At 49.7% G+C, this 27998-nt stretch overlaps 1 protein-coding gene across 1 annotated transcript in view; it reads right to left on the bottom strand.

Annotated features, from left to right (window-relative positions):
- Positions 1-3226: 3226 nt before the first annotated feature.
- Positions 3227-27998, bottom strand: part of TMOD4 (tropomodulin 4) — a 42809-nt gene continuing 18037 nt past the window's right edge. The window contains exons 5-9 of the mRNA XM_060256342.1: positions 27355-27485; positions 25900-26007; positions 21211-21354; positions 11171-11315; positions 3227-3530 (exon numbers count right to left, since the gene is read on the bottom strand). Of these exons, the coding sequence (XP_060112325.1) occupies positions 3508-3530; positions 11171-11315; positions 21211-21354; positions 25900-26007; positions 27355-27485 (551 nt within the window). The 3' untranslated portion in view covers positions 3227-3507. The remainder of the gene's footprint in view (positions 3531-11170; positions 11316-21210; positions 21355-25899; positions 26008-27354; positions 27486-27998) is intronic.

Raw genomic sequence — 27998 nt, 5'->3', positions numbered from 1 at the left:
ACTGCTCTCTGCATAAAGATGCCAACCCCCAGGTGGAACCTGGGGATCCCCTGGAATTACAGCTTGCCTCTCGACTACAGAGCTCCATCCCCAAATCTCCAGGAGTTTCCCAACCTGGAGCTGGCAACCCCATGCCCTCATCTCCTGCCAGTGGTGATGGGGGAGCTGACAACCTTGTCTCCACCCAAGATGGCAGCCATTGTCAAGGCAACCTCTCGTGTCCCCCCTCCCCGGGAGCGCTCTGTCACATCGAACGACATGTCCAAATTCAGCAGGGAGAACGTGTGTTGGCGATGCCCTCGGGCACTCAGCGGTGTCTCTCTTGCACCCATAAAACGCTTGTCGCTCTGACCCCGTGGGGCTCTCTGAGTTAGGGCCAGCTGGCTGGCCCCTCCGTTGCCAAAATAAGATCACTTGTTGACTCCCCAGGCCCAAGTGGGCCTCTTCGGTTGCCATAATGCCCTCCGGACACACTCAACGCCACTGTGGAAAGTTTGAATCCGACTCCTTTTGTCACCCTCTCAAAATGTCGAAATGAGAGGCGGGAGGAGGGGAGCACATCTCTGTGTCGCACGTGTTGTTGGCTGGCGAGACGTAAGCGGACAGGAGCGCAAGAGAAGACGCACATGCGAGGCTGTTGTGCGTTGTTGGCTTTCCCAGCTAGGGTTGCCAAGTCCAATTCAAGAAATATCTGGGGACTTTGGGGGTGGAGCCAGGAGACTTTGGGTGTGGAGCCAGGAGACATTGGGGCGGAGCCAGGAACAAGGGTGTGATGAGCATAATTGAACTCCAAGGGAGTTCTGGTCATCACATTTAAAGGGACAGCACACCTTTTTAAATGTCTTCCTTCCATAGGAAATAATGAAAGATAGGGTCACCTTCTTTTGGGGCTCATAGAAGCGGACCCCCTGGTCCAATCGTTTTGAAACTTGGAGGGTGTTTTGGGGAGAGGCACTAGATACTATACTGAAACTTTGGTGCCTCTACCTCAAAAAATAGCTCCCCCAGAGCCCCCGAAACCTCCAGATCAATTCCCCATTATACCCTATGAGAAATATTCCACATAGGGAATAATGACGACGTTTCCCTCTCCTCCACACACACACCCTTCTCGCAAATCTGATGTAGGGGATTGGCCTCTCTCCTCACCAGCCAGCTTCTTCACAGCAACGAAGACACAGACACAGAAAGTTGAAGCCTTGCACCACCGGAGGTGCAAAGGCACATGGTCCTTTGGGGCGGGGCAGGAAGCAGCCTGGGAAAGCTCCGGCTGCTGCGATGGAGCTGGGTGGGAAGGGGAGGGGCAAGGAGAAGCTGCTGCGATCCGAGGTGAGAAGGGAAGGGAGGAGGAGAAGCATCAGGGATCGGTGGGAAGGGGAGAGGAGAAGCTGCTGGGATCTAGGCTGCATGGGAAGGGCCGCCATTCCCCCCGCTTTCTGGATTTTTGCCGAGCGGGGGGAGGAGGCTCCAAATTGGGGGTCCCCCGCCCAGGCAGGGGATTTGGGAAGCCTATTCCCAGCCTGTCTGCCGGAAGTCTTTCCTCTAGTGTTGCCAGCCTCCAGGCGGGGCCTGGAGATCTCCCGCTTTTAGAACTGATCTCCAACTGGCAATCAGCTCCCCTGGAGAATATGCAAACCCAGAAAAGATGTGTGCTTTGAAAATGAATTACAACGCTTAAAGAAGACTTTCACATTTGCTAATCTTGTTTATAAAGCGAAAATTACTTCGAGAACTAAACCGCTCTTTCAGCAGAGCACTGTATAAAGAAACCAACAATAGAGAATATTTGTATAAAGAAACCAACAATAGAGAATTCAGTAGAAAGTAGAAAAGGCTTCTTGGTGCTTGCTGGGGAGCAACACCGGGAGGGCTTCTAGTATCCTGGCCCCACTGATGGACCTCCTGAGGGCATGTGGGTTTTGACCACTGGGTGACACAGAGTGTTGGACTGGATGGGCTATTGGCCTGATCCAACATGGCTTCTCTTGTGTTCTTATGTTTATAATCTTTTTGTACATTACAATAGTACAATTTTACAAGAAAGGTCCATCCAATGGACACCAGGATATAGACTTCATTAAAAAAAAAACCTTCCTCAGGAGTATTTCTATTATCCTCAGGGTTGTCAGCCTCTTGTTACACTTCAACGTTCATGCTTTCTGCAGCATCTTTATTTTCTTCAAGATCTCTCATCCGGGAATCAACCATGGTCGTTACAACAAGATATGACACAAAGCTAAATGGAAGTGGATCATTCTTAAATTTGAAATGAATGCTTTTTAAGATATTGTTAACTTACCTCTTTATGAGCCTATATCCAGGTGCTCATGGGATGGACCTTTCTTATAATATTGTAATGTACAAAACGATGATATGGATCTTTAAAAAGGTTTTACTAAACACTGTTAGCCAGTACATCGCGGTGTTTGTTTTTCGTATTGCCTGTAATATGATCTGTGGTCCCAGGCTGTTGGTTTTACACTGGAGAAAACAGCTGCTTTGAGAGGTGGGCTCTCCTTCCCCGGAGGTTGTTAAGCAGAGGCTAGATGGCCATCTGACAGCAATGAAGATCCTGTAAATTTAGGGGGAGGTATTTGTGACTCTCCTGCATAGTGCATGGGGTTGGACAAGATGACCCTGGAGGTCCCTTCCAACTCTAGGATTCTATGACTGTTAAGAGTGGTTCCTCAGTGGAATAGGCTTCCTCGGGAGGTGGTGGGCTCTCCTTCCTTGGAGGTTTTTAAACAGAGGCTGGATGGCCATCTGACAGCAATGAAGATCCTGTGAATTTAGGGGGAAGTATTTGTGAGTTTGGCCACCCAATGAGAAGGGAGCACTCCCTGGAGAAGACCCTGATGCTGGGAAAGACAGAAGGCAAAAGAAGAAGGGGATGGCAAAAGAGGAGATTGCTGGACAGCGTTACTGATGTAACAAACACAAATCTGAGCAGACTTCGGTGGAAGACAGGAGGGCCTGGCGTGTCTTGGTCCATGGAGTCGAAAAGAGTCGGACTCGACAGTGCGACTGAACAACAACAATTTGTGAGTATCCTGCATTGTGCAGGGATTTGGACTAGATGACCCTGGAGGTCCCTTCCAACCCTATGATTCCATGGCACTATACATTGCTCAGGCCCCTCCCATTCTCAAACCTTGCCGCCAGTCTCCAGGAATCCCCCAATCTGGAGTTGGCAACCCTAGAACAAAGCCACTTCCTTCTCCAATCGTTATCAGTCTGAGAGCTCTTTATTTACAGAGGTAATGAAGGTCTAAGACATGGTACTACGACTCCGAGGAAGAAAGAACCTGAGCTGGCGACAGCGAGGCGGGGTGTAGGGAGGGGGGAGAGGAGGAGACGGTCTCCAAAATATCCTTTTTAAAAAAAGAAAAGAAAAAGAAAATTCCATCTGAAAAACTGTGACCTTCGGAGAAGGCCTGAGCTCAGGAACGATGTTTTAGGCACAAGAGGATGCGAAGGGCACTCTGGATTCCGGCCAGGAGGAAATCATTATGTTTTCTTCTGTTTGCGGCCTGCAAAGAAAAGAAGGGGAAAAGGTAAGAACATAAGAGAAGCCCTGTTGGATCAGGTCAATGGCCCATCCAGTCCAATACACTGTGTCACACATAAGAACATAAGAGAAGCCGTGTTGGATCAGGCCAATGGCCCATCCAGTCCAACACTCTGTCACATAAGAACATAAGAGAAGCCATACTGGATCAGGCCAATGGCCCATCCAGTCCAACACTCTGTGTCACATAAGAACAGAAGAGAAGCCATGTTGGATCAGGCCAATGGCCCATCCAGTCCAACACACTGTGTCACACATAAAAACATGAGAGAAGCTATGTTGGATCAGGCCAATGGCCCATCCACTCCAACACTCTGGGTCACACATAAGAACATAAGAGAAGCCATGTTGGATCAGGCCAATGGCCCATCCAGTCCAACACTCTGTGTCACATAAGAACTTAAGAGAAGCCATGTTGGATCAGGCCAATGGCCCATCCAGTCCAACACTCTGTCACATAAAAACAGAAGAGAAGCCATGTTGGATCAGGCCAATGGCCCATCCAGTCCAACACTCTGTGTCACATAAGAACAGAAGAGAAGCCATGTTGGATCAGGCCAATGGCCCCTCCAGTCCAACACTCTGTGTCACATAAAAACAGAAGAGAAGCCATACTGGATCAGGCCAATGGCCCATCCAGTCCAACACTCTGTGTCACATAAGAACAGAAGAGAAGCCATATTGGATCAGGCCAATGGCCCATCCAGTCCAACACTCTGTGTCACATAAGAACAAGAGAAGCCATGTTGGATCAGGCCAATGGCCCATCCAGTCCAACACTCTGTGTCACACATAAAAACATGAGAGAAGCTATGTTGGATCAGGCCAATGGCCCATCCACTCCAACACTGTGTCACATAAGAACATAAGAGAAGCCATGTTGGATCAGGCCAATGGCCCATCCAGTCCAACACTCTGTGTCACATAAGAACAGAAGAGAAGCCATGTTGGATCAGGCCAATGGCCCCTCCAGTCCAACACTCTGTGTCACATAAAAACAGAAGAGAAGCCATATTGGATCAGGCCAATGGCCCATCCAGTCCAACACTCTGTGTCACATAAGAACAAGAGAAGCCATGTTGGATCAGGCCAATGGCCCATCCAGTCCAACACTCTGTGTCACACAGAAGAACATAAGAGAAGCCATGTTGGATCAGGCCAATGGCCCATCCAGTCGAACACTGTGTCACATAAGAACATAAGAGAAGCCATGTTGGATCTGGCCAATGGCCCATCCAGTCCAACAGTCTGTAACACACAGTGGTCAATATATGTGTGTGTGTGTCTATATGAAACTGTGCAGGGGACTCGTGCGCCATGGCTGCGCATGAACACGCATGAAGCCGGTAGATACTGAATCAGGCAAACCGAAAACCCCTGGAGGTATATGTGATCCAAAATTACTAGGCTGTAATGTCCATATTGTGTATCCAAATATTTAATAAACTGGATTCTGCTGTACGTAGAAATGTCTCTCGCAGGTCTGGTTCACAGTAGAAAAAAGAGATCTTCAAATCCCAAAAATTGTAGATCGCGACAGGATTCTTAATGTGTCATTCCTGTTTCATTGATCTATTTCTGCAGGAACCCAGAAATTAGTCTGGTGCTCAATTCTGTTTCATTTCCGAGGTACCCAATGGTCTCCACAACAATTTTATAGCCGGTAAAAAAGCTCATTCAGGCTTACCGGGATTTGAATATATATTTGTTCTACTGTGAACCAGACCTGTGAGAGACATTTCAATGAGACATCCAGTGTATTAAATATTTTGATATATTAGAATCATAGTTAGAAAGGACCTCCAGGGTCACCTAGTTCAACCCCCTGCAGAATGCAGGAAACTCACAGACACCTTCCCCTAAATTCACAGGATCTTCATTGCTGTCAGATGGCCATCTAGCCTCTGTTGAAAAATCTGCAAGGAAGGAGAGCCCAACACCTCCCGAGGAAGCCTATGAAAACTTAGAATAAGAACATAAGAGAACATAAGGATATTATAGCACTGGAAAAAGTACAGAAAAGGGCAACTAGAATGATTAAAGGTTTGGAACACTTTCCGTATGAAGAAAGGTTAAACGCTTGGGGCTCTTTAGCTTGGAGAAACGTCGACTGCGGGGTGACATGAGAGAGGTTGACAAGATAATGCATGGGATGGAGAAAGTAGAGAAAGAAGTACTTTTCTCCCATTCTCACAATCCAAGAACTCGTGGGCATTCGATGAGATTGCTGAGCAGTCAGGTTAAAATGGATAAAAGGAAGTCCTTCTTCACCCAAAGGGTGATTAACCTGTGGAATTTACTGCCACAGGAGGTGGTGGTGGCTACAGGCATAGCCAGCTTCAAGAGGGGGTTAGATAAAAATATGAAGCAGAGGTCCATCAGCGGCTATTAGCCATGGTATATAAATATATGTGTGTGTGTGTGTGTATCTCTCTCTCGGCTTGACTTCGCGAACAAAGATTTAAGAAGGATGCAGTAGTCCACGTCTGCTGCAGGCTCGCTGGTGGCCGACAAGACCAATGCGGGACAGGCAGATCCGGCCACAGTGGCTGCAGGGAAAAGTCTGATCTGGGGTTGCTGCTGTAGCAGTGCGATTCTTCCTCAATCTCCTTTTGTCCTCAAGACCAGCTATGTCTTGTGTGTATATACACACACATATATTGGCTGCTGTGTGACACAGAGTGTTGGACTGGATGGGCCATTGGCCTGATCCAACATGCCTTCTCTTATGTTCACCATCTTTGTTTCCCTCCTCTGGGCCCGTTCCAGCTTGTCTATATCCTTCTATTGGCTTGCCTATTGTTCAGGTGATTTCTCTTCTTGTTTTTGTTGGATACTGAATCAGACCAGTGGTCCATCAAGGTCAGTACTCTCAGCCCAGACAGGCAGAGGCTCTCCGGGGTCTCAGGCCGAGGCCTTTTATTTCAGCAGCTACCTGATCCTTCCCGCTGGAGATGCCAGGGACTGAAATATGACTTTACACAGGGAGACATTAAAATGTGGAATTCGCTGCCAGAGAATGAAGTGAGGGCCACAGGAATAAACAGCTTTCAAAAGGGATTAGAGAGATTCATGGAATATCAGTCTATCAATGGCTACTAGCCCTGGTGGCTGAGGGGAATCTCCACTTTCAGAGGCACTAAGCCTCTGAATCCCAGAGCCAGGAAGCGACATCAGGCTCTTCTGAGGTTCTTCTCAGGGGAAGGCCTCAGCCTCTCTGCCCTGTTGTTGGCCCTCCAGAGGAACTGGCTGGTCACTGTGGAGACAGGAGGCTGAACTGGATGGACCCTCCCTGGTCTGACCCAGCAGGGCTCTTCAGAGGTTCTTCTCAGGGGAAGGCCTTGGCCTCTCTGCCCTGTTGTTGGCCCTCCAGAGGAACTGGCTGGCCACTGTGTGAGACAGGAGGCTGAACTGGATGGACCCACCCTGGTCTGACCTAGCAGGACTCTTCAGAGGTTCTCCTCAGGGGAAGGCCTCGGCCTCTCTGCCCTGTTGTTGGCCCTCCAGAGGAACTGGTTGGCCACTGTGTGAGACAGGAGGCTGGACTAGATGGACCCTCCCTGGTCTGACCCAGCAGGGCTCTTCTGAGGTTCTTCTCAAGGGAAGGCCTCTGCCTCTCTGCCCTGTTGTTGGCCCTCCAGAGGAACTGGCTAGTCTCTGTGTGAGACAGGAGGCTGGACTAGATGGACCCTCCCTGGTCTGATCCAGCAGGGCTCTTGTGATGTTCTTATCAGGGAAAGGCCTCGGCCTCTCTGCCCTGTTGTTCGCCCTCCAGAGGAATTGGCTCGTCTCTGTGTGAGACAGGAGGCTGTTCTAGATGGACCCTCCCTGGTCTGACCCAGCAGGGCTCTTCTGAGATTCTTCTCAGGGGAAGGCCTCGACCTCTCTGCCCTGTTGTTGGCCCTCCAGAGGAACTGGGTGGCCACTGTGAGACAGGAGGCTGGACTAGATGGACCCTCACTGGTCTGACCCAGCAGGGCTCTTCTGATGTTCTTCTCAGGGGAAGGCCTCAGCCTCTCTGCCCTGTTGTTGGCCCTGCAGAGGAACTGGTTGGCCCCTGCGTGAGACAGGAGGCTGGACTTGATGGACTCTCCCTGGTCTGATCCAGCAGGACTCCCCTGATGTTCTTCTCAGGGGAAGGCCTCGGCCTCTCTGCCGTGTTGCTGGCCCTCCAGAGGAACAGGCTGGCCACTGTGTGAGACAGGAGGCTGGACTAGATGGACCCTCCTTGGTCTGACCCAGCAGGGCTCTTCTGATGTTCTTATGAAGGCCTCAGCCTCTCTGCCCTGTTGTTGGCTCTCCAGAGGAACAGGCTGGCCTCTTTGTGAGACAGGAGGCTGGACTAGATGGATCCTCCCTGGTCTGACCCAGCAGGGTTTTTCTGAGGTCTTTATGTTCAGCTTCCATGGCAGAGGGGGGAATCAAACCTGAGTCTCCTGAGCCCTAGCCCAACATTCTAACATGATACCACCCTGGTACTCAGTATGGGGCATAACTCAGTACCACAGCAGATTTTTTTTTTCATGCAGAAAGTCCCAAGTTCGATCCCTGGCATCTCCAGGTTGTGGCTGCAAGGAAAGCCTTTTCTCTGACTCGGGCACGACCAGCTGCTGGGGAAAGTCTGTCCCAGATGGACCAATGGCACTCACGAGCCATGTATAGTGTCTATAACTCCTAGCTAGGAATTTCCTCCAAGAGAACTGATCTCCGTCATCTGCAGATCGGTTGTCACTCAGGGAGATCTCCAGGCCCAACCTGTAGGTTGGCATCCCTGGTATGCATGCACATGCCCGCACGCGCGCACACCCGAGAAGAAGAAGATATTGCATTTATATCCTGCCGTATACTCTGAATCTCAGAGCGGTCACACAATCTCTTTTACCTTCCCACCCACAACAGACACCCTGTGAGGTGGATGGAGCTGAGAGAGCTCTTACAGCAGCTGCCCTTTCAAGGACAACTCCTATGAAAACTATGGCTGACCCAAGGCCATTCCAGCAGCTGCAAGTGGAGGAGTGGGAAATCAAGCCCGGTTCTCCCAGATAAGAAGAAGACGACTGCAGATTTATACCCTGCCCTTCTCTCTGAATCAGAGACTCAGAGCGGCTTACAATCTCCTATATCTTCTCCCCCCACAACAGACACCCTGTGAGGTGGGTGGGGCTGGAGAGGGCTCTCATAGCAGCTGCCTTTTCAAGGACAACCTCTGCCAGAGCTATGGCTGACCCGAGGCCATTCCGGCAGCTGCAAGTGGAGGAGTGGGGAATCAAACCCGGTTCTCCCAGGTAAGAGTCTATGCACTTAACCACTACACCAAACACACACATGCACGCACGCACGCACACAAACACACACAGGCAGTACATACATGCACTGTGACATGTGAACAGGACCAATGTAAGGCAGAGACACATCTGCCTGTTTTTTGGACTGCCTACTGTAACAGGCCCAGCCTTCAGGTCAAAGACAAATATCATTCCAGACAGCAGCACTGGATTTCCTGAGTCCAATTACAGCTTCAGTTACTTGGGAACGGATATTCAAAAGAACATAAGAGAAGCCATGTTGGATCAGGCCAATGGCCCATCCAGTCCAACACTCCGTGTCACACACTGGCCAAAAAACAAAGCTTTTGATAAAGTTCCTCATCAAAGGCTCCTTAGAAAGCTTGAGAGTCATGGAGTAAAAGGACAGGTCCTCTTGTGGATCAAAATCTGGCTGAGTAATAGGAAGCAGAGAGTGAGTATAAATGGGCAGTCTTCGCAGTGGAGGACGGTAAGCAGTGGGGTGCCGCAGGGCTCGGTACTGGGTCCCATGCTCTTTAACTTGTTCATAAATGATTTAGAGTTGGGAGTGATCAGTGAAGTGGCCAAGTTTGCGGATGACACTAAATTGTTCAGGGTGGTGAGAACCAGAGAGGATTGTGAGGAACTCCAAAGGGATCTGTTGAGGCTGGGTGAGTGGGCGTCAACATGGCAGATGCGGTTCAATGTGGCCAAGTGCAAAGTAATGCACATTGGGGCCAAGAATCCCAGCTACAAATACAAGTTGATGGGGTGTGAACTGGCAGAGACTGACCAAGAGAGAGATCTTGGGGTCGTGGTAGATAACTCACTGAAAATGTCAAGACAGTGTGCGTTTGCAATAAAAAAGGCCAACGCCATGCTGGGAATTATTAGGAAGGGAATTGAAAACAAATCAGCCAGTATCATAATGCCCCTGTATAAATCGATGGTGCGGTCTCATTTGGAGTACTGTGTGCAGTTCTGGTCGCCGCACCTCAAAAAGGATATTATAGCATTGGAGAAAGTCCAGAGAAGGGCAACTAGAATGATTAAAGGGCTGGAGCACTTTCCCTATGAAGAAAGGTTGAAACGCTTGGGACTCTTTAGCTTGGAGAAACGTCGACTGCGGGGTGACATGATAGAGGTTTACAAGATAATGCATGGGATGGAGAAAGTAGAGAAAGAAGTACTTTTCTCCCTTTCTCACAATACAAGAACTCGTGGGCATTCGATGAAATTGCTGAGCAGACAGGTTAAAACGGATAAAAGGAAGTCCTTCTTCACCCAAAGGGTGATTAACATGTGGAATTCACTGCCACAGGAGGTGGTGGCGGCCACAAGTATAGCCACCTTCAAGAAGGGTTTAGATAAAAATATGGAGCACAGGTCCATCAGTGGCTATTAGCCACAGTGTATTTGTGTATATAAAATTTTTTGCCACTGTGTGACACAGAGTGTTGGACTTGATGGGCCGTTGGCCTGATCCAACATGGCTTCTCTTATGTTCTTATGTTCTAAAGGTGCCACCAGGAGGTCCATCAGTGGGGCCAGGACACTAGAAGCCTTCCCACTGTTGCCTCCCCCAAGCACCAAGAATACAGAGCATCACTTGCCCCAGACAGAAGAACACAAGAGAAGTCATGTTGGGTCAGGCCAATGCTCCATCCAGTCCAACACTCTATGTCACACAGTGGCCGAAATCAAGGTGCCACCAGGAGGTCCATCAGTGGGGCCAGGACACTAGAAACCCTCCCACTGTTGCCCCCTCCAAGCACCAAGAAAACAGAGCATCACTGCCCCAGACAGAAGAACACAAGAGAAGTCATGTTGGGTCAGGCCAATTCTCCATCCAGTCCAACACTCTATGTCACACAATGGCCAAAACCAAGGTGCCACCAGGAGGTCCATCAGTGGGGCCAGGACACTAGAAGCCCTCCCACTGTGCCCCCCAAGCACCAAAATTACAGAGCAACACTGCCCCAGACAGAAGAACACAAAAGAAGCCATGTTGGATCAGGCCAATGGCCCATCCAGTCCAACACTCTGTGTCACACATGGCCAAAACTAAGGTGCCATCAGGAGGCCCACCAGCAGGGTGAAAACTCCAGAAGCCCTCCCACTGTTGCCCCCTCCAAGCACCAAGAAGTCAAAGCATTACAGCCCCAGACAGAGCCCTCCATTTATACCTTGTGGCTAACAGCCATGGATGGACCTCTGCTCCATATGTTGATCCAACCCCCTCTTGAAGATGTCTGTGCTTGTAGCTGCCACTTTCTGCGGCAGTGAATTCACGCAGACTGGGCCAATTTTTACTTACGCAGTTCGTTGTTCTTGGTTATAGCAAAAGATGCCCTGGCTCTTGGTCCCTGCTGTGTGAAGTGATAGCCAAACCGGACGATGGAGGGACAGTTTTCCAGCATGGCGGCCATCTCCATCTCCACAGAGTCCCCCAGTTGTTGACACTGCAAAAGGGAGGAAAGGCAGGGAGGGTGAGTCCGATGGGCAAAGGGACATCTGGGTTGGACCCACTGTCACCATTTTTACAGGTGGGGGTGGGGTGTCATGGTCTTGGGTAGGGTTGCCAATCCACAGGTGGGGGCAGGGGATCCCCCGGTTTGGAGTCATCAGAAAGCGGGGGGGAGGGGAGGGAAATGTCTGCTGGAAACTCCATTATTCCCTCTGGAGACTGATTCCCATAGAAAATAATGAATTGATCTGCGGGTATCTGGGGCTCTTGGGGGGGGGGATCTGTTTTTTGAGGTAGAGATACCAATTTTTCAGTATAGCATCCGGTGCCTCTCCCCAAAATACCTTCCAAGTTTTAGAAAGAGTGGACCAGGGAGTCCAATTCTGTGAGCCCCCAAAGAAGGCTCCACTATCCTTCACTATTTCCAATGGAGGGAAGTCATTTAAAAGGTGTGCAGTCCTTTTAAATGCGATGGCAAGAACTCCCTTTGGAGTTCAGTTATGCTTGTCACAGCCTTTCTTTTGGCTCCACCCCCATGTCTCCTGGCTCCACCCCCAAATTCTCCTGGCTCCACCCCCAAAGTCTCCAGATATTTTTTGAATTGGACTTGGCAACCCTAATCCTGGGCCTAGTGAGGCCTGCAGACCCCAGAGAAGCCTGCCTCGGAGTTATACTGGAAAGCCTACATTTCCCAGGGTCCCTTCTTTCCCTCTGATTGGGTGGCAAGGTTTTTGGAGGAAAACTGGCCCAGAGAAGGGTGGGGCCTGGGAAGAAAACATAAAAAGGCCAAGCCCAGGCTCTTTTCCTAGGAGGCAGAGCTGAGGAGGGGCTGCTGCAAGGAAGAGACCCTCGCCCTTAGAGGAAGGGTGAGTAGGCCCAGGTCTGACTGAGACAGTCAAGGGACAGTAAGTCCAGACACAGCGTTAGGGACATCATCATCATAAGTAGGTGCCTAAAGTTATCTACGTTTGCTGTGACGGAACCGGCCCGATTCTGCCTTCAGGCCCGGTCCCGTCAGCTCCCTATTGAGTCGCCAACTCCTGGAGGGAGCTATTTCTCCTCCTGCCCCTTGGGCTCGCTGCCACCACCTGCTCAGTCTCAGGGTTCCGACTGAGAGGAACAGGACTCCCAATCCCCCTCTCCGTCTATGAGGCTAGGCCTCCAGGTCCTCTGCCACCCTGCACTTGGGTTTCACAGAGACCTCAGCGCTTCTTTGGGGCACCCCTGGAGGATTGGCACCTTATCCAGCTGCATGCCTTCCCCCTTCCCCGGGGCCCCCTTCTCAAAAACAGCGTGGTCTAAAGCGGTCTGGGGATCTAGGTGGTACAGAGATTGACTGCCAGTATTTAAAACAGAAAAAACATTTATTTAAAAGAGAAAAATATAGGGGAAGAAAAGCAAAACAAAAACAGTTGCCTTTAAAAAGTTAACACAGCCCAGCACAGCACAGCAAACAGCATAACAAAGAAAAGTTGATTATAAACGCATCCGGTTGGCCCTGATCTAAACATGCCCTGCCCTTTTTGAATTACTTACTTAGTCTGCCTGCCTGGGGGGCCTCCCCGGCAGGAGCCTCCATTGCTCACCACATGCTCGCTCGAGCGCTGGCTTCCAACTGACAAAAACTTCCTGCCTAGCACATGGCCAGAACAACCGCCCTTCCTGCCTCTCTAGGAGACTTTCCCCCTAGCGTTGTTGGTTTGTCTCAGGAAGGGAGGGGGGGAGTGAGGGGAAGGCTACAAAGCCTGCTGAATGGATTTACTGATCCCTGCCTTTTTGGATGAAGCACCAACACTCTCAGATGGCGTTTCTCCACACTTCCCCCTCCTTAAATTCTGAGCCGGAGGGGTTGCCTCCTACAGAGGTGACCCCGTAGCAGAATCCAAACAAACAAGGAGAAACCCATTAACCAAAACATTACACAAACATTCAGGTATTTCTCCAATAATACACAAAGTCCAGCACCCTAGGTGCCCATGTCCTTTCTGGCCAACAAGTCGCATTGCTGCATTCAGAAGGAATGTCCAGTCTTTAAGATGTACTCCTCCGTCTCCCAGGACCACCTCTGGAGTTTGGTGCTCTCCCTTCGTTGCTGCTGTTGCTGCGGTGAGTGGTCCATCAAAGGAGGAAATTCCTGGCCCCACATATGAGGTTGGAAACTGCCCAGTTCCCACACAGTTGCCTCTTCTTTATCCCTCATTGGTGGAATGTTCCCTCTGTCCACTCTGTCCTCCCAGAAAACCACCTCTGGGGCCCCAAACAATTGCTGTCCCAGCTTCTTTTTGTCTCCTTCCTTCCTACCTCTATGCAACACCATGGACCTCGCAGAGACTGGCTGTGGTACATCCACCTGCACCACTTGAACTGCCTTTCCCGTCTTCTCCATAGCCACCACATAAGTAGCCTCGTCTAGGTCATCCACAATCATATGGGGTCCCTCCCATTCCACTTTCCGTTCACCAGTATGAAGGGGCAGGAAATCCATCACCCTATCCCCTGTCTCAGCTTCTGAGAACTCCACTTTCTGGTCCCTTGCCAACTCACACAGTGGTTCCAGCCTCGGGTCACTTTGAACCTCAGACAGGAACATTTCTGGCTCCCCCAGACTTCCTATCATCTGTTCCTTCAAGCCACCCCTAGTCCCACTGTTTCCAGAACACTTAGCCAAAGTTGGATCTGGGTTCTCCGCCCCCTCAGTTGCTTTTTCAGTGTCAGCCAACTGAGCTCCTTCCTGCCTGGAAGACTCCACAGTATCCTGCTGCCCTTGCGGAAATTGGCACCCCTCTTCCCATTGGGCACACCCTCCTGCAGGGTTTGAGACAGGCTGGTCCTCCCCCTCCCTGGTTGGTGGTGAGGTGGCTTCCCTAAAGTTGCCCTCCTCCCCCCACCTGCCCCTGAGGGTTTGGCTTGGGTTCTCAGTCCCCTCGGTTGGTTTTTCAGCACTACCCAACTGACCCCCTTCCTGCCTGGAAGGTCCCACAGCTTCCCAGGACTCCTGTCTGCCCTGCTTCAAGACGACCTGTTTTGAGAGCGTCTCGGACGATCCCACTTCCTGATCCACAGCTACTTGGTGAACCGGTTCCAACCTAAGGCCGCTCCGGACCCCCTTCTGGAACCGCTCCCGTTCCCCCAAGCCTTCAGCTATGTGCTCCTCTGAGCCCACATTAGCCTTGCTGCTCTCAGAACCTCCTGTGAAATCTCCACTCTCCACCTCGGTCTCTTCAGCTTGCACATCCTTTACGCTAGACAGGTTCCTTTCCTTGCTAGGAACATCCACAGCCTCTTGCTGCACTTGGGGAAAGCTGCACCCCTCTTCCCCTTGGGAACACCCTACTCCAGGACTTGAGACAGGCTGGTCCTCCCCCTCCCGGGTGACTGCCCTCTCTTCATCCTCAGTAACCTGGGTTATTTCCCCCTCCCTGGTTGGTGGTGAGATGGCTTCCTTAAAGTTGCCTTCCTCCCCCCACCTTCCCCTGAGGGTTTGGCTGTGGGTTACAGCATTGATAGAGTACTGGCCCACCAACAAATCCCGGCCCAATAACACTGGAACTGTTTGTTCCTTCATTACCCCACATTCAGAATAGGATTTACCTTCTTGTGGAGCCAAACCCCTGAACTGCTTTCGGGAGTGGTCTGGCCCCAGTTTAAACCTTTTAAATACAGTGGCTTTATAGGCCGCAAAAGTTATCCCCCCATCTTCCATAGGCATGCTGTAATAGATGGCTGAAAGCTCTCCAGTCAGGTTGCTACAAAGGTAAGACATATAGTCCTCCTCTGCAATCCCCCACTGTTTGGCTGCCCTCTCAAAGTTGGAGAGGTATGTGGAGGGGTCTTCTCCCTCCTTGTACACGGCAAAGTCTTTGGGGGTGACTTGGATCTCTTTGCTTAGTTCAGCTTCCAGACGTAGCACCTCAAGCTCATGGCGACGTTGCTCTTCCTGTTCCCGTCTGCGGATATCAGCTCTCTCTTTTTCTTCCTGTCTGCGGATCTCAGCTTTCTCTCTTTCCTCCTGCCGGTGGATCTCTGCTTCTTCCTGTCTGCGGATCGCATCCCTCTCTGCTTGTCGTTCCTCTCTCTCTCTTTCCTCCCGTCTGCGGACTGCATCCCTCTCTGCTTGTCGTTCCTCTCTCTTTCTGCGCTCTTGGTACGCCTTGGTACGTATTCTTGCCAGTTCCAACTGTAGCTGCAAGGTTACTTCTGACTGGGTGGGGGCCATTTTTGCAAGTGCCCCTGCATGCTGATGATACTCCAAAAGGAGGTCTTTCATATCTACTACAGTCATGTTGTCACACTCCAGCTTGTGCTTTGCACACTCTTCCTGGAGCTGTGGCTTTGTCATCTTCAGGATTTCCAGCATCTTAGCACGCTCCATCCTAACTAGCTAAACTTTCCCTACTCCAGTTGACCCGAAAAGAAAACAAAACCGCTGTTGCTTCCTCTGGGTGCTTGCACGTATCAAAAAGCAAAAATGCCTGGCCAATCAAGTTCTCTGTTTGTTCTTATCCCACCGCTGCCGCCAAGTGTGGCGGAACCGGCCCGATTCTGCCTTCAGGCCCGGTCCCGTCAGCTCCCTATGGAGTCGCCAACTCCTGGAGGGAGCTATGTCTCCTCCTGCCCCTTGGGCGCGCTGCCACCACCTGCTCAGTCCCGGGGTTCAGATTGAGAGGAACAGGACTCCCAATCCCCCTCTCCAGCTGTGAGGCCAGGCCTCAAGGTCCTCTGCCACCCTGCACTTGGGTTTCACAGAGACCTCAGCGCTTCTTTGGGGCACCCCTGGAGGATTGGCACCTTATCCAACTGCATGCCTTCCCCCTTCCCCGGGGCCCCCTTTATAAAAACAGCGTGGTCTAAAGCGGTCTGGGGATCTAGGTGGTACAGAGATTGACTGCCAGTATTTAAAACAGAAAAAACATTTATTTAAAAGAGAAAAATATAGGGGAAGAAAAGCAAAACAAAAACAGTTGCCTTTAAAAAGTTAACACAGCCCAGCACAGCACAGCAAACAGCATAACAAAGAAAAGTTGATTATAAACGCATCCGGTTGGCCCTGATCTAAACATGCCCTGCCCTTTTTGAATTACTTACTTAGTCTGCCTGCCTGGGGGGCCTCCCCGGCAGGAGCCTCCATTGCTCACCACATGCTCGCTCGAGCGCTGGCTTCCAACTGACAAAAACTTCCTGCCTAGCACATGGCCAGAACAACCGCCCTTCCTGCCTCTCTAGGAGACTTTCCCCCTAGCGTTGTTGGTTTGTCTCAGGAAGGGAGGGGGGGAGTGAGGGGAAGGCTACAAAGCCTGCTGAATGGATTTACTGATCCCTGCCTTTTTGGATGAAGCACCAACACTCTCAGATGGCGTTTCTCCACATTTGCTAATAAGACATGTGCACTATAATTGTACCCAATTAACTTAAAATCCTTTTATGTTCAATGAGAAGCTTGTTTTATTTTCAATAGCCTTGAGGTTCCTTAGTAACGTAGATACAGAAACACAGCTGCTGCTGCTCTAAACTGAAATCTCTTGGTAAATCGGCTTGTATTGAAGACCAGAATCTGAACCATTCCCCCCCCCCCTTCCTTTTTTTTCTTTCTTTCGTTGCTCTATGTAACCTGAGCAGTCAGGTTAAAACGGATAAAAGGAAGTGCTTCTTCACCCAAAGGGTGATTAACATGTGGAATTCACTGCCACAGGAGGTGGTGGGGGCCACAAGCATAGCCACCTTCAAGAGGGGGTTAGATAAAAATATGGAGCAGAGGTCCATCAGGGGCTATTAGCCACAGTGTGTGTGTGTGTGTATATATATATATATATATATATTGGCCACTGTGTGATTAGGGTTGCCAAGTCCAATTTAAGAAATATCTGGGGACTTTGGGGGTGGAGCCAGGACACATTAGGGGTGGAGCCAAGATCAAGGCTGTGCCAAGCATAATTGAACTCCAAAGGGAGTTCTGGCCATCACATTTAAAGGGACGGCACACCTTTTCAATGCCTTCCTTCCATAGGAAATAATGAAGGATAGGGGCACCTTCTTTTGGGGATCATAGAATTGGACCCCCTGGTCCAATCGTTTTGAATCTTGGGGGATATTTTGGAGAGAGGCACTAGATGTGGTACTGAAAATTTGGTGCCTCTACCTCAAAAAACAGCCCCCCCCCAAGACCCAGATACCCACGGATCAATTCTCCATTATTTTCTATGGGAATAAATCGCCATAGAGAATAACAGAGTTCCCAGCAGACATTTCCCACCCCTCCCCCTCTTTCTGACGACCCTGAAGCGGGGGGAGGGCCTCCAAACCAAGGGACACCCTGCCCCCACCTGGGGATTGGCAACCCCTATATGGGCCTTTGGCCTGATCCAACATGGCTCCTCTTATGTTCTTATGTGACACAGAGTGTTGGACTGGATGGGCTGTTGGCCTGATCCAACATGGCTTCTCTTATGTTCTTATGTGACACAGAGTGTTGGACTGGATGGGCCACTGGCCTGATCCAACAGAGCTTCTCTTATGTTCTTATGTGACACAGAGTGTTGGACTGGATGGGCCACTGGCCTGATCCAACATGGCTTCTCTCATGTTCTTATGTGACACAGAGTGTTGGACTGGAGGGGCCACTGGCCTGATCCAACAGGGCTTCTCTTATGTTCTTATGGGACACAGAGTGTTGGACTGGAGGGGCCATTGGCCTGATCCAACAGGGCTTCTCTTATGTTCTTATGTGACACAGAGTGTTGGACTGGAGGGGCCATTGGCCTGATCCAACATGGCTTCTCTTATGTTCTTATGGGACACAGAGTGTTGGACTGGAGGGGCCATTGGCCTGATCCAACAGGGCTTCTCTTATGTTCTTATGTGACACAGAGTGTTGGACTGGAGGGGCCATTGGCCTGATCCAACATGGCTTCTCTTATGTTCTTATGGGACACAGAGTGTTGGACTGGAGGGGCCATTGGCCTGATCCAACATGGCTTCTCTTATGTTCTTATGTGACACAGAGTGTTGGACTGGATGGGCCATTGGCCTGATCCAACATGGCTTCTCTTATGTTCTTACATAGATTAAAGATACACAGATTTGGTTTTGCATGATTATAGGCATGATAGATAAAAATCTGGAATTTGCCATTAAATAGTTTGTAAAACAGTAGGATTTTATAATAGTATTAAAAGGCCCTAAAAGACTTGTAGAACTTAAAGGTCATACCTATGTACTAATTTTGAATTCTTGCAGGTAAGATGAATTATACTTTTTTCTTTGTCCTTTTAAATGTAGCAATAACTGTAATCTGCTCTTTTATTTGCTGTAGCCTATCCCTGATCTTTTCCCCAACTTTCCCTGTAAAACTTAATAAAACTTGCTGATACACAGACACAGTGTTAGGGCATTTGTTTAGTTTCCCCTTCACCCCTTTTACTGTTTAATGCACCTTGTTTGTTACATTTCAGGAGTGGCCAAGGGTAGCTCTCCAGATGTTTGGGGTTTTTTGCCTACAACTCCCATCAGCCCCAGCCATTGGCCATGCTGGCTTGGGCTGATGGGAGTTGTAGGCAAAAAAACATCTGGAGAGCTACCGTTGGCCATCCCTGTTATATTGCGCTGGCTGATCTTTTAAATAAATCTTTTTTCCCCTTGTTGTTCCCTCTGCCTGGTCCTCACGCCTATTATTTGGCCTAAGCTAAAGAAGGCCTGAAGGGCAGGGGGTGGGGGGGACTCTGAGCTTTCTCAAGGGGAACCCTTAACCCAGAGTGGTGGCAGCAATTGGTAGTACCCCTCTGAGTCATCACGGGGTGGTGGTGAAAAGGATGCTCCATATGTCCCCCAGAGAGTACTGCGATCTGGCTCCCAAAATCTGCTCGTAATCCCCAGGCCAAAGGAGGCCCGCTTGAAGTCAACCAGGGACAGGGCCTTCTCAATCACAGCCCCTTGCTGGTGGAACCAGTTACCGGAAGAGGTCAGGGCCCTGCGGGATATTGGACAGTTCCGCAGGGCCTATAAGACAGTCCTCTTCTGGTTGGCTTATAACTGACCGGCACTAAAATACTGAAGTCTATAGATAGCACACTGTTGGATTGATGTATTGATATTAATGTTTTAATTATTTAAATTTGCTATTGTATTTTTTATATTTTAATGTTATTGTATTTTAATTTTGAATTTTATTGTTAGAACTTTTACGCTGTGAGCCGCCCCGCTTCGGTGGGGTAGGGCGGGATATAAATCAAATAAAATAAATAAATAAATAAATAAAATATGTTCAAGGATCTCATGCCACTGGCAAAGATGTAGGAAGGAGCAGCCCAGATGAACAGTGGCTTTGAGTATGTTTGTTAGGGTTACCAGGGCCAATTCAAGAAACATCTGGGGACTTTGAGGGCGGAGCCAGAAGCAAGGGTTCAAGAACGATTGAACTCCAAAGGGAATTCTGGCCATCACATTTAAAGGGACCGCACACCTTTTAAATGTCTCCCCTCCATTGGAAATCATGAAGGAGAGGGGCACCTTCTTTGGGAGCTCATAAAATTGAAGTCCTTTCTACGGTCTCACATTATCACAGCCGCCTGAACAGAGAAGCTATTGAGATTTACAAACACCAGCACAACTTTAACAGAAAGGAAGAAGGCATTTCCATCCACCATTCTTGGTATCCAGCTCTGCAAAACACCCTACAGACTACAAATTGCAGAAGGTCACAGAACAACCAGCACATTCCAGAGAACAATCAGCACAATCAACAACCATCTTCCTTATCTTCACACCCCTTCCAACCCTCCCAGCAATCAACACAGAACAATGGTCACATTCCACAGCCAGTTTCCTTATCACCACCCTTCCAGGAAGCCCCACCAAACAATGGGTACATTCACAAACCAATTGCCCTCTCACCACACCCCCTCCAGCCTAGAAATAGCAGCTCTCCAGCAGCCCTGGCCTCACTCAATGCACAGCAGCCAAGAAGGTCAGAGCGCCTGCTCCGGCTGCAACGCCACTGAGGATGTTCTCCGCAGCTGAGAACGAAACGTCTGGAAGGAAAACTTTCTCCAATAGAACACGGCACTTGGGCCCGAAAGATTCTACAAACCCTAAGGACTTCCTAATGTTTGCTGTGAGGAAAGCTCCAATATGGCAGCTTTTTCGTATCTTGGAGTCGTCACGTTAGAGAGCAACAAGCTACAGCAGATGGGTTTATAAATACACAATATTTGCTGTACGCAATTCCAATTATAATTTCACACTCTTTCCCTTATATTAATATTAAAGCAGCAGTCCTAATAATAGATCCAAGTCGGCGGCCGTGTTGGTCTGAAGCAGTTGAACAAAGCAGGAGTCGAGTCGCACCTTTAAGACCAACTTAGTGGGTCTTACAGGTGCAACTAGTCCCAGTAATGTCCGTGTGTGTGTCTATTACTGCCAACTTGCGCTTTCTAGATGGTACATACTGATCTGTTTCAAAAGCCACCAGCTTCCACGAATAGATCACACTCTGGACTTTCATAAGCAACAGTTCCAGCGGCGACATGAATCCTAGGTTAGTTCCATGTTTCCGATTTTCTTCTTCCTGGCCGCAACTTGTACCGGAAACTGCTTCAATTTCTTTAAGTCGCTCTCTGCTTTCACAAAAGGGGGCTGGACTAGATGACCCTTGAGGTCCCTTCCGATTCTCTGTTTCTATAGTACAGGGGTGGGCCAACGGTAGCTCTCCAGATGTGTTTTTGGCCTACAACTCCCATCAGCCCCAGCCAGCATGGCCAACGGAGAGCTACCGTTGGCCACCCCTGCTATAGTACATAGAATCCAAATCTTACAACGGGGGCCTCTTTTAGATTTGCCCGATAGCCCTGAAAGCGTAGGTGGCTCCTAGCATACACAGAGCTCGGAGGGTACCTAACCTGGTTGTCCACCTTCAGCTCGCACAGCGTGGTGTTCTTCTTCATGGCTTTAATCACTTCCATCATCCCAGCGCTGGTGATGAAGTTGGATTCTATGTTGAGGATTTGGAGCGTCTTGTTCTCCTTTAGCATTTCAGCCACTGCCTGGGGGGGGGGGGGGGAGAAAGAAGGCAAGGTGATGCTCGCAGCAGCGACTGCATGCTAAAAGGACTCTTCTTCACCCAAGGACTCTTCTTCACCCAAAGAGTCATTAACACGTGGAATTCACTGCCATAAGAAGTACAGGCAGCTTAAAGAGGGGACTGCGTAAACATATGGTGCAGAGGTCCATTAATAGTTATCAGCCACAAGAGATAGTGGGGCAATGATGCTCTGTCTTCTTGGTGATTGGGATGGGGCAAGAGTAGGAGGGCTTCCGGAGTTCTGGCCCTACTGGTGGACCTCCTTGATGGCCCTTGGTTTCGACCACTGTGTGACACAGAAGGTTGGACTGGATGGGCCGTTGGTCTGATCCAACATGGCTTCTCTTATGTTCTTATGTCTGGGCCAGGGATGCTCTGTCTTCTTGGTGTTTTGGGGGGTGGGGGAGGCAAGACTGGGAGGGCTTCTGGAGTTCTGTCTCTGCTGGTGGACCTCCTGATGGCCCCTGGGTTTTGGCCACTGTGTACCACAGCAGAGCTGGGTGGGCCATTGGCCTGATCCAACATGGCTTCTCTTATATTCCTATGTCAGCAGCAATGATGCTCTGTATCCTTGGTTCTTGGGGGTGGGGGGTGGACAGTGGGAGGGATTCTGGAGTTATGGACCTCCTGATGGCAACTGGTTTTTTTGGCCACTGTGTGACACAGAGTGTTGGATTGGATGGGCCATTGGCCTGATCCAAAATGGCTTATCTTATATTCTTATGTGACACAGAGTGTTGGACTGAATGGGCCATTGGCCTGATCCAACATGGCTTCTCTTATGTTCTTATGTGACACAGAGTGTTGGACTGGATGGGCCATTGGCCTGATCCAACAGGGCTTCTCTTCTGTTCTTCTGTGACACAGAGTGTTGGACTGGATGGGCCATTGGCCTGATCCAACATGGCTTCTCTTATATTCCTATGCCTGGGGCAATGATACTCTGTATTCTTGGTGTTTGGGAGGCAACAGTGGAAGGGCTTCTGGAATTGTGGCCCCACTGGTGGACCTCCTGATGGCCCCTGGGTTTTGGCCATTGTGTGACATAGAGTGTTGGACTGGATGGGCCACTGGCCTGATCCAAGATGGCTTCTCTTGTGTTCTTATGTCTGGGACAATGATGCTGCGTCTTCTTGGTGCTTGGGGGACAAGAGTGGGAGGCCTCCAGGAATTGTGTCCCTGCTTTTGGACCACCTGATGGCCCCTCGGTTTTGGCACCTGTGTGATACAGAGTGTTGGATTGGATGGGCCATTGGCCTGATCCAACATGGCTTCTCTTATGTTCTTATGAGACACAGAGTGTTGGACTGGATGGGCCACTGGCCTGATCCAACATGGCTTCTCTGATGTTCTTATGTGACACAGAGTGCTGGACTGGAGGGGCCACTGGCCTGATTCAACATGGCTTCTCTTATGTTCTTATGAGACACAGAGTGTTGGACTGGATGGGCCATTGGCCTGATTCAACATGGCTTCTCTTATGTTCTTATGAGACACAGAGTGTTGGACTGGAGGGGCCACTGGCCTGATTCAACATGGCTTCTCTTATGTTCTTATGAGACACAGAGTGTTGGACTGGAGGGGCCACTGGCCTGATTCAACATGGCTTCTCTTATGTTCTTATGAGACACAGAGTGTTGGACTGGATGGGCCATTGGCCTGATCCAACATGGCTTCTCTTATGTTCTTATGAGACACAGAGTGTTGGACTGGATGGGCCATTGGCCTGATCCAACATGGCTTCTCTTATGTTCTTATGTGACACAGAGTGTTGGACTGGATGGGCCATTGGCCTGATCCAACATGGCTTCTCTTATGTTCTTATGAGACACAGAGTGTTGGACTGGATGGGCCATTGGCCTGATTCAACATGGCTTCTCTTATGTTCTTATGAGACACAGAGTGTTGGACTGGATGGGCCACTGGCCTGATTCAACATGGCTTCTCTTATGTTCTTATGAGACACAGAGTGTTGGACTGGATGGGCCACTGGCCTGATTCAACATGGCTTCTCTTATGTTCTTATGAGACACAGAGTGTTGGACTGGATGGGCCACTGGCCTGATCAACATGGCTTCACTTCTGTTCTTATGTCTGGGCAGTGATGCTCTGTATGGTTGGGTGCTTGAGAGGCAAGAGTAGGAGAGCATCTGGAGTTCTGGTTCTGCTGGTGAACATCTTGATGGCCCCTGGGTTTTGGCCACTGTGTGACACAGAGTGTTGGATTGGATGGGCCATTGGCCTGATCCAACATGGCTTCTCTTATGTTCTTATGAGACACAGAGTGTTGGACTGGATGGGCCACTGGCCTGATCCAACATGGCTTCTCTGATGTTCTTATGTGACACAGAGTGCTGGACTGGAGGGGCCACTGGCCTGATTCAACATGGCTTCTCTTATGTTCTTATGAGACACAGAGTGTTGGACTGGATGGGCCATTGGCCTGATTCAACATGGCTTCTCTTATGTTCTTATGAGACACAGAGTGTTGGACTGGAGGGGCCACTGGCCTGATTCAACATGGCTTCTCTTATGTTCTTATGAGACACAGAGTGTTGGACTGGAGGGGCCACTGGCCTGATTCAACATGGCTTCTCTTATGTTCTTATGAGACACAGAGTGTTGGACTGGATGGGCCATTGGCCTGATCCAACATGGCTTCTCTTATGTTCTTATGAGACACAGAGTGTTGGACTGGATGGGCCATTGGCCTGATCCAACATGGCTTCTCTTATGTTCTTATGTGACACAGAGTGTTGGACTGGATGGGCCATTGGCCTGATCCAACATGGCTTCTCTTATGTTCTTATGAGACACAGAGTGTTGGACTGGATGGGCCATTGGCCTGATTCAACATGGCTTCTCTTATGTTCTTATGAGACACAGAGTGTTGGACTGGATGGGCCATTGGCCTGATTCAACATGGCTTCTCTTATGTTCTTATGAGACACAGAGTGTTGGACTGGATGGGCCACTGGCCTGATTCAACATGGCTTCTCTTATGTTCTTATGAGACACAGAGTGTTGGACTGGATGGGCCACTGGCCTGATCAACATGGCTTCACTTCTGTTCTTATGTCTGGGCAGTGATGCTCTGTATGGTTGGGTGCTTGAGAGGCAAGAGTAGGAGAGCATCTGGAGTTCTGGTTCTGCTGGTGAACATCTTGATGGCCCCTGGGTTTTGGCCACTGTGTGACACAGAGTGTTGGATTGGATGGACCATTGCCCTGAGCCAACATGGCTTCTCTTCTGCTCTTATCTCTTGTATCCTCAGCTAATTGTGTCTTGACTCAGTGGGGCTAGAACCAGGTTCTCTTGAACCTGGAGTCTGTAACATGGGAAGGGCCCATGTTAAGGTTGACCTTTCCTGTTTCAGTCATGGGATCTCCCTGTCTCCCTTCCTTCTCACCAGCTCTTTGTTGGACTCAGACCCTAAACCAGGGGTGTCGAACTCATTCGTTATGAGGGCCAGATCTAACATAAATGAGACCTTGTTGGGCTGGGCCATGTGGGTCATAAAATGTAATGCCAGCTAGCAGAGAGATAAACTCTATAAAGGACACAGACAAACACAACTGAGAGCCAGTTTGGTGTAGTGGTTATGTGTGCGGACTCTTATCTGGGAGAAACGGGTTTGATTCCCCACTCCTCCACTTGCACCTGCTAGCATGGCCTTGGGTCAGCCATAGCTCTAGCAGAGGTTGTCCTTGAAAGGGCAGCTGCTGTGAGAGCCCTCTCCAGCCCCACCCACCTCACAGGGTGTCTGTTGTGGGGGGAGAAGATATAGGAGATTGTAAGCCGCTCTGAGTCTCTGATTCAGAGAGAAGGGCAGGGTATAAATTTGCAATTCTTCTTCTTCTTCTTCTATTTTTTTAAAAAACCCTTAAAATAAAACATGGTTAATATATTAGCCCTTTTTGGTCTTAATGATGATTTCTTTGTATCTCTCCCATGTGATCCAGATAACTGGGCAAAGAAAGCTCTGGCTCTTTACTTCCTTCCCCAGGGGACCAGGAGGGGGAGGAGTCTCAGCCAATAGAAGGGAGAGAGACTTGGCTCGGTAGTTCTGCTGTGCGATTGAGAGAGCCGGGCAAATCAAGCTCTCCCTCCCCCCTCCCTTCTCAAGGGAGGAGCCTCAGCCAATAGAAGGAAGAGAGGCTTGGCTCAGTAGCTCTGTTGTGCACTTGAGAGAGCCTGGAAAAACAAGCTCTGCCTCCCCCCACCTTCTTCCCCAAGGGAGGAGCCTCAGCCAATGGAGAAAATAGAGGCTTTGCTCTACAGCTCCTGTGCAATTGAGCAAGCCTGGAAAAGCAAGCTGTGATGCAGAAGGAAGCAAGAGAGAGAGAAGGAAGCAGATGACAGCCAGTTGCTCGAGGGTCTGATAGGAGCCCTCTGGGAGCCTGATTCATCCCCCGGGCCACATGTTTGACACCCCTGCCCTAGACCAATGTACCAAACTTCCCAAGAAGTCTGCAGGTAATCAGTAGTCTACGGAAGAGCTACATACATGTGCCACTGGGTCATTGCTCCGGGTAGCCACTAGACTGAGCCTCTTCACTTGAGTGTTGGATTTCATGGCTTCACAAATTTCTTTCAGCGTCTGAATGGGAATGTCCTGTCAAAAGGAAGAAAAAAAGCAGTTCTTAAATGTTCTGAAACACTGCTCTGCACTGATCTGGACAAGGGCTAAAAAAAAAATATCTAAGCTTAAACCCGACAAGAGTTTGGTGCTCCTGGTAAGAGGCAGGATTGCCTCTAGGACTGAGGTATCTCCATTTCTGGATGGAGTTGCACTTTCCAAAAAGAGTACATTCACAACGTGGGAGTCCTGCTAGATTGGTACCTTCTGTTGGATACCTTTCCCCAGCTTGGGCTGGTCAGCCAGCAACAGCCTTTCCTCATTTAAAAAAAGACCTTACCAAGTTGTGCATGGCCTGGTAATATCAAGGTTAGACTACTGGGATGCGCTTTACGTGGGGCTGCCCTTGAAAACTGTCTGGAAAGCACAATTGTTACAGAATGCTGATTGGAGTGAGTTATAGGGACCATCTCGCTCCTGCCTTGTTCCTGTTTATGTTTTTAATTGTTATTTTTAGTTTTTTAGATTTATATCCCGCCCTCCCCGCAGCGAGCTCAGGGCGGCCGTTTTATAGACAGGTGTTGTTTTTAAAGCTGTTTCCCCCGTGTATTTTAAATCCTTTGCCTCCTTCAGGGCCCTAATTTGGAGGAAAGGCTTCAATGCTTCAAATAAATGCTTTAAAATGCTTCAAATAAATAATCTGAGCAATCACTTGTTAAAACTGCTGATGCCGCTAGCTCTTTCAGTAAACCTGGAGGTTTCATCCGTCTCTAGAGCCAGTTTGGTGTCGTAGTTAAGTGCGCAGACTCTCACCTGGGAGAACCGGGCTTGATTCCCCACTCCTCCACTTGCAGCTGCTGGAATGCCCTTGGGTCAGCCAGAGCTCTGGCAGAACTGTCCTTGAAAGGGCAGCTTCTGTCAGAGCTCTCTCAGCCCCACCCACCTCACAGGGCGTCTGTTGTGGGGGAGGAAGGGAAAGGAGATTGTGAGCCGCTCTGAGACTCTTCGGAGTGGAGGGCGGGATATCAATCCAATATCTTCATCTACCTCACAGGGTGTCTGTTGTGGGGGAGGAAGGGAAAGGAGGTTGTGAGCCGCTCTGAGACTCTTCAGAGTGGAGGGCGGGATATAAATCCAATATCTTCATCTACCTCACAGGGTGTCTGTTGTGGGGGAGGAAGGGAAAGGAGATTGTGAGCCGCTCGGAGACTCTTCGGAGTGGAGGGCGGGATATAAGTCCAATATCTTCATCTACCTCACAGGGTGTCTGTTGTGGGGGAGGAAGGGAAAGGAGATTGTGAGACACTCCGAGACTCTGAGATTCGGAGTGGAGGGCGGGGTATAAATCCAATGTCGTCGTCTTCTTTTTTGGAAGCCACCAACCTTAATATTATTAAGGTTGACTTCTTCAAGCTCCTTGTCATTACTCTGTATTTTCTTCAGCGTCTCATCCACGTTGGTGGGGTTGGGGGGCTCGTCTGGGACTGGTTTGTATGTATCTGGCTGCACCACACCTGCGAGAAAGGGACACACCAGTGAAACTATCGCCAAAGTAAGAGAGGCTGCGCTATTCATTGGCTGCTCTGATGTAGACCTTTGACAAACACTTCCTTCGCTTCAGTTTCCCAGGGCCCAGTTTGCGTTCAGTATCCCATGATGGCTCAAAGAGCCTTTGCTACAAATTACGAATGCAATCTCTACCATGAAGGAGCTGGGCACGTTTAGCCTGGAGAGGAGGCAGCTGAGAGGTGATAGGATCACCATCTTCAAGGACTTGAAGGGCTGTCCTATAGAGGAGGGTGTGGAATTGTTTTCTGTGGCCCCGGAAGGTCGGACCAGAACCAAGGGGTTGAAATTAAATCAAAAGCGTTTCCCGCTCAACATTAGGAAGTACTTCCTGACCATTCGAGCGGTTCCTCAGTGGAACAGGCTTCCTCCTCGGGAGGTGGTGGGCTCTCCTTCCTTGGAGGTTTTTCAACAGAGGCTAGATGGCCATCTGACAGCAATGAGGATCCTGTGAATTTAGG

The sequence above is a fragment of the Heteronotia binoei genome, chromosome 1 (genome assembly GCF_032191835.1).
Source record: "Heteronotia binoei isolate CCM8104 ecotype False Entrance Well chromosome 1, APGP_CSIRO_Hbin_v1, whole genome shotgun sequence".
Lineage (NCBI taxonomy): Eukaryota > Metazoa > Chordata > Lepidosauria > Squamata > Gekkonidae > Heteronotia > Heteronotia binoei.
Note: the sequence above shows the minus strand (reverse complement) of the source record. Positions and strands in the feature narration are given on the sequence as shown.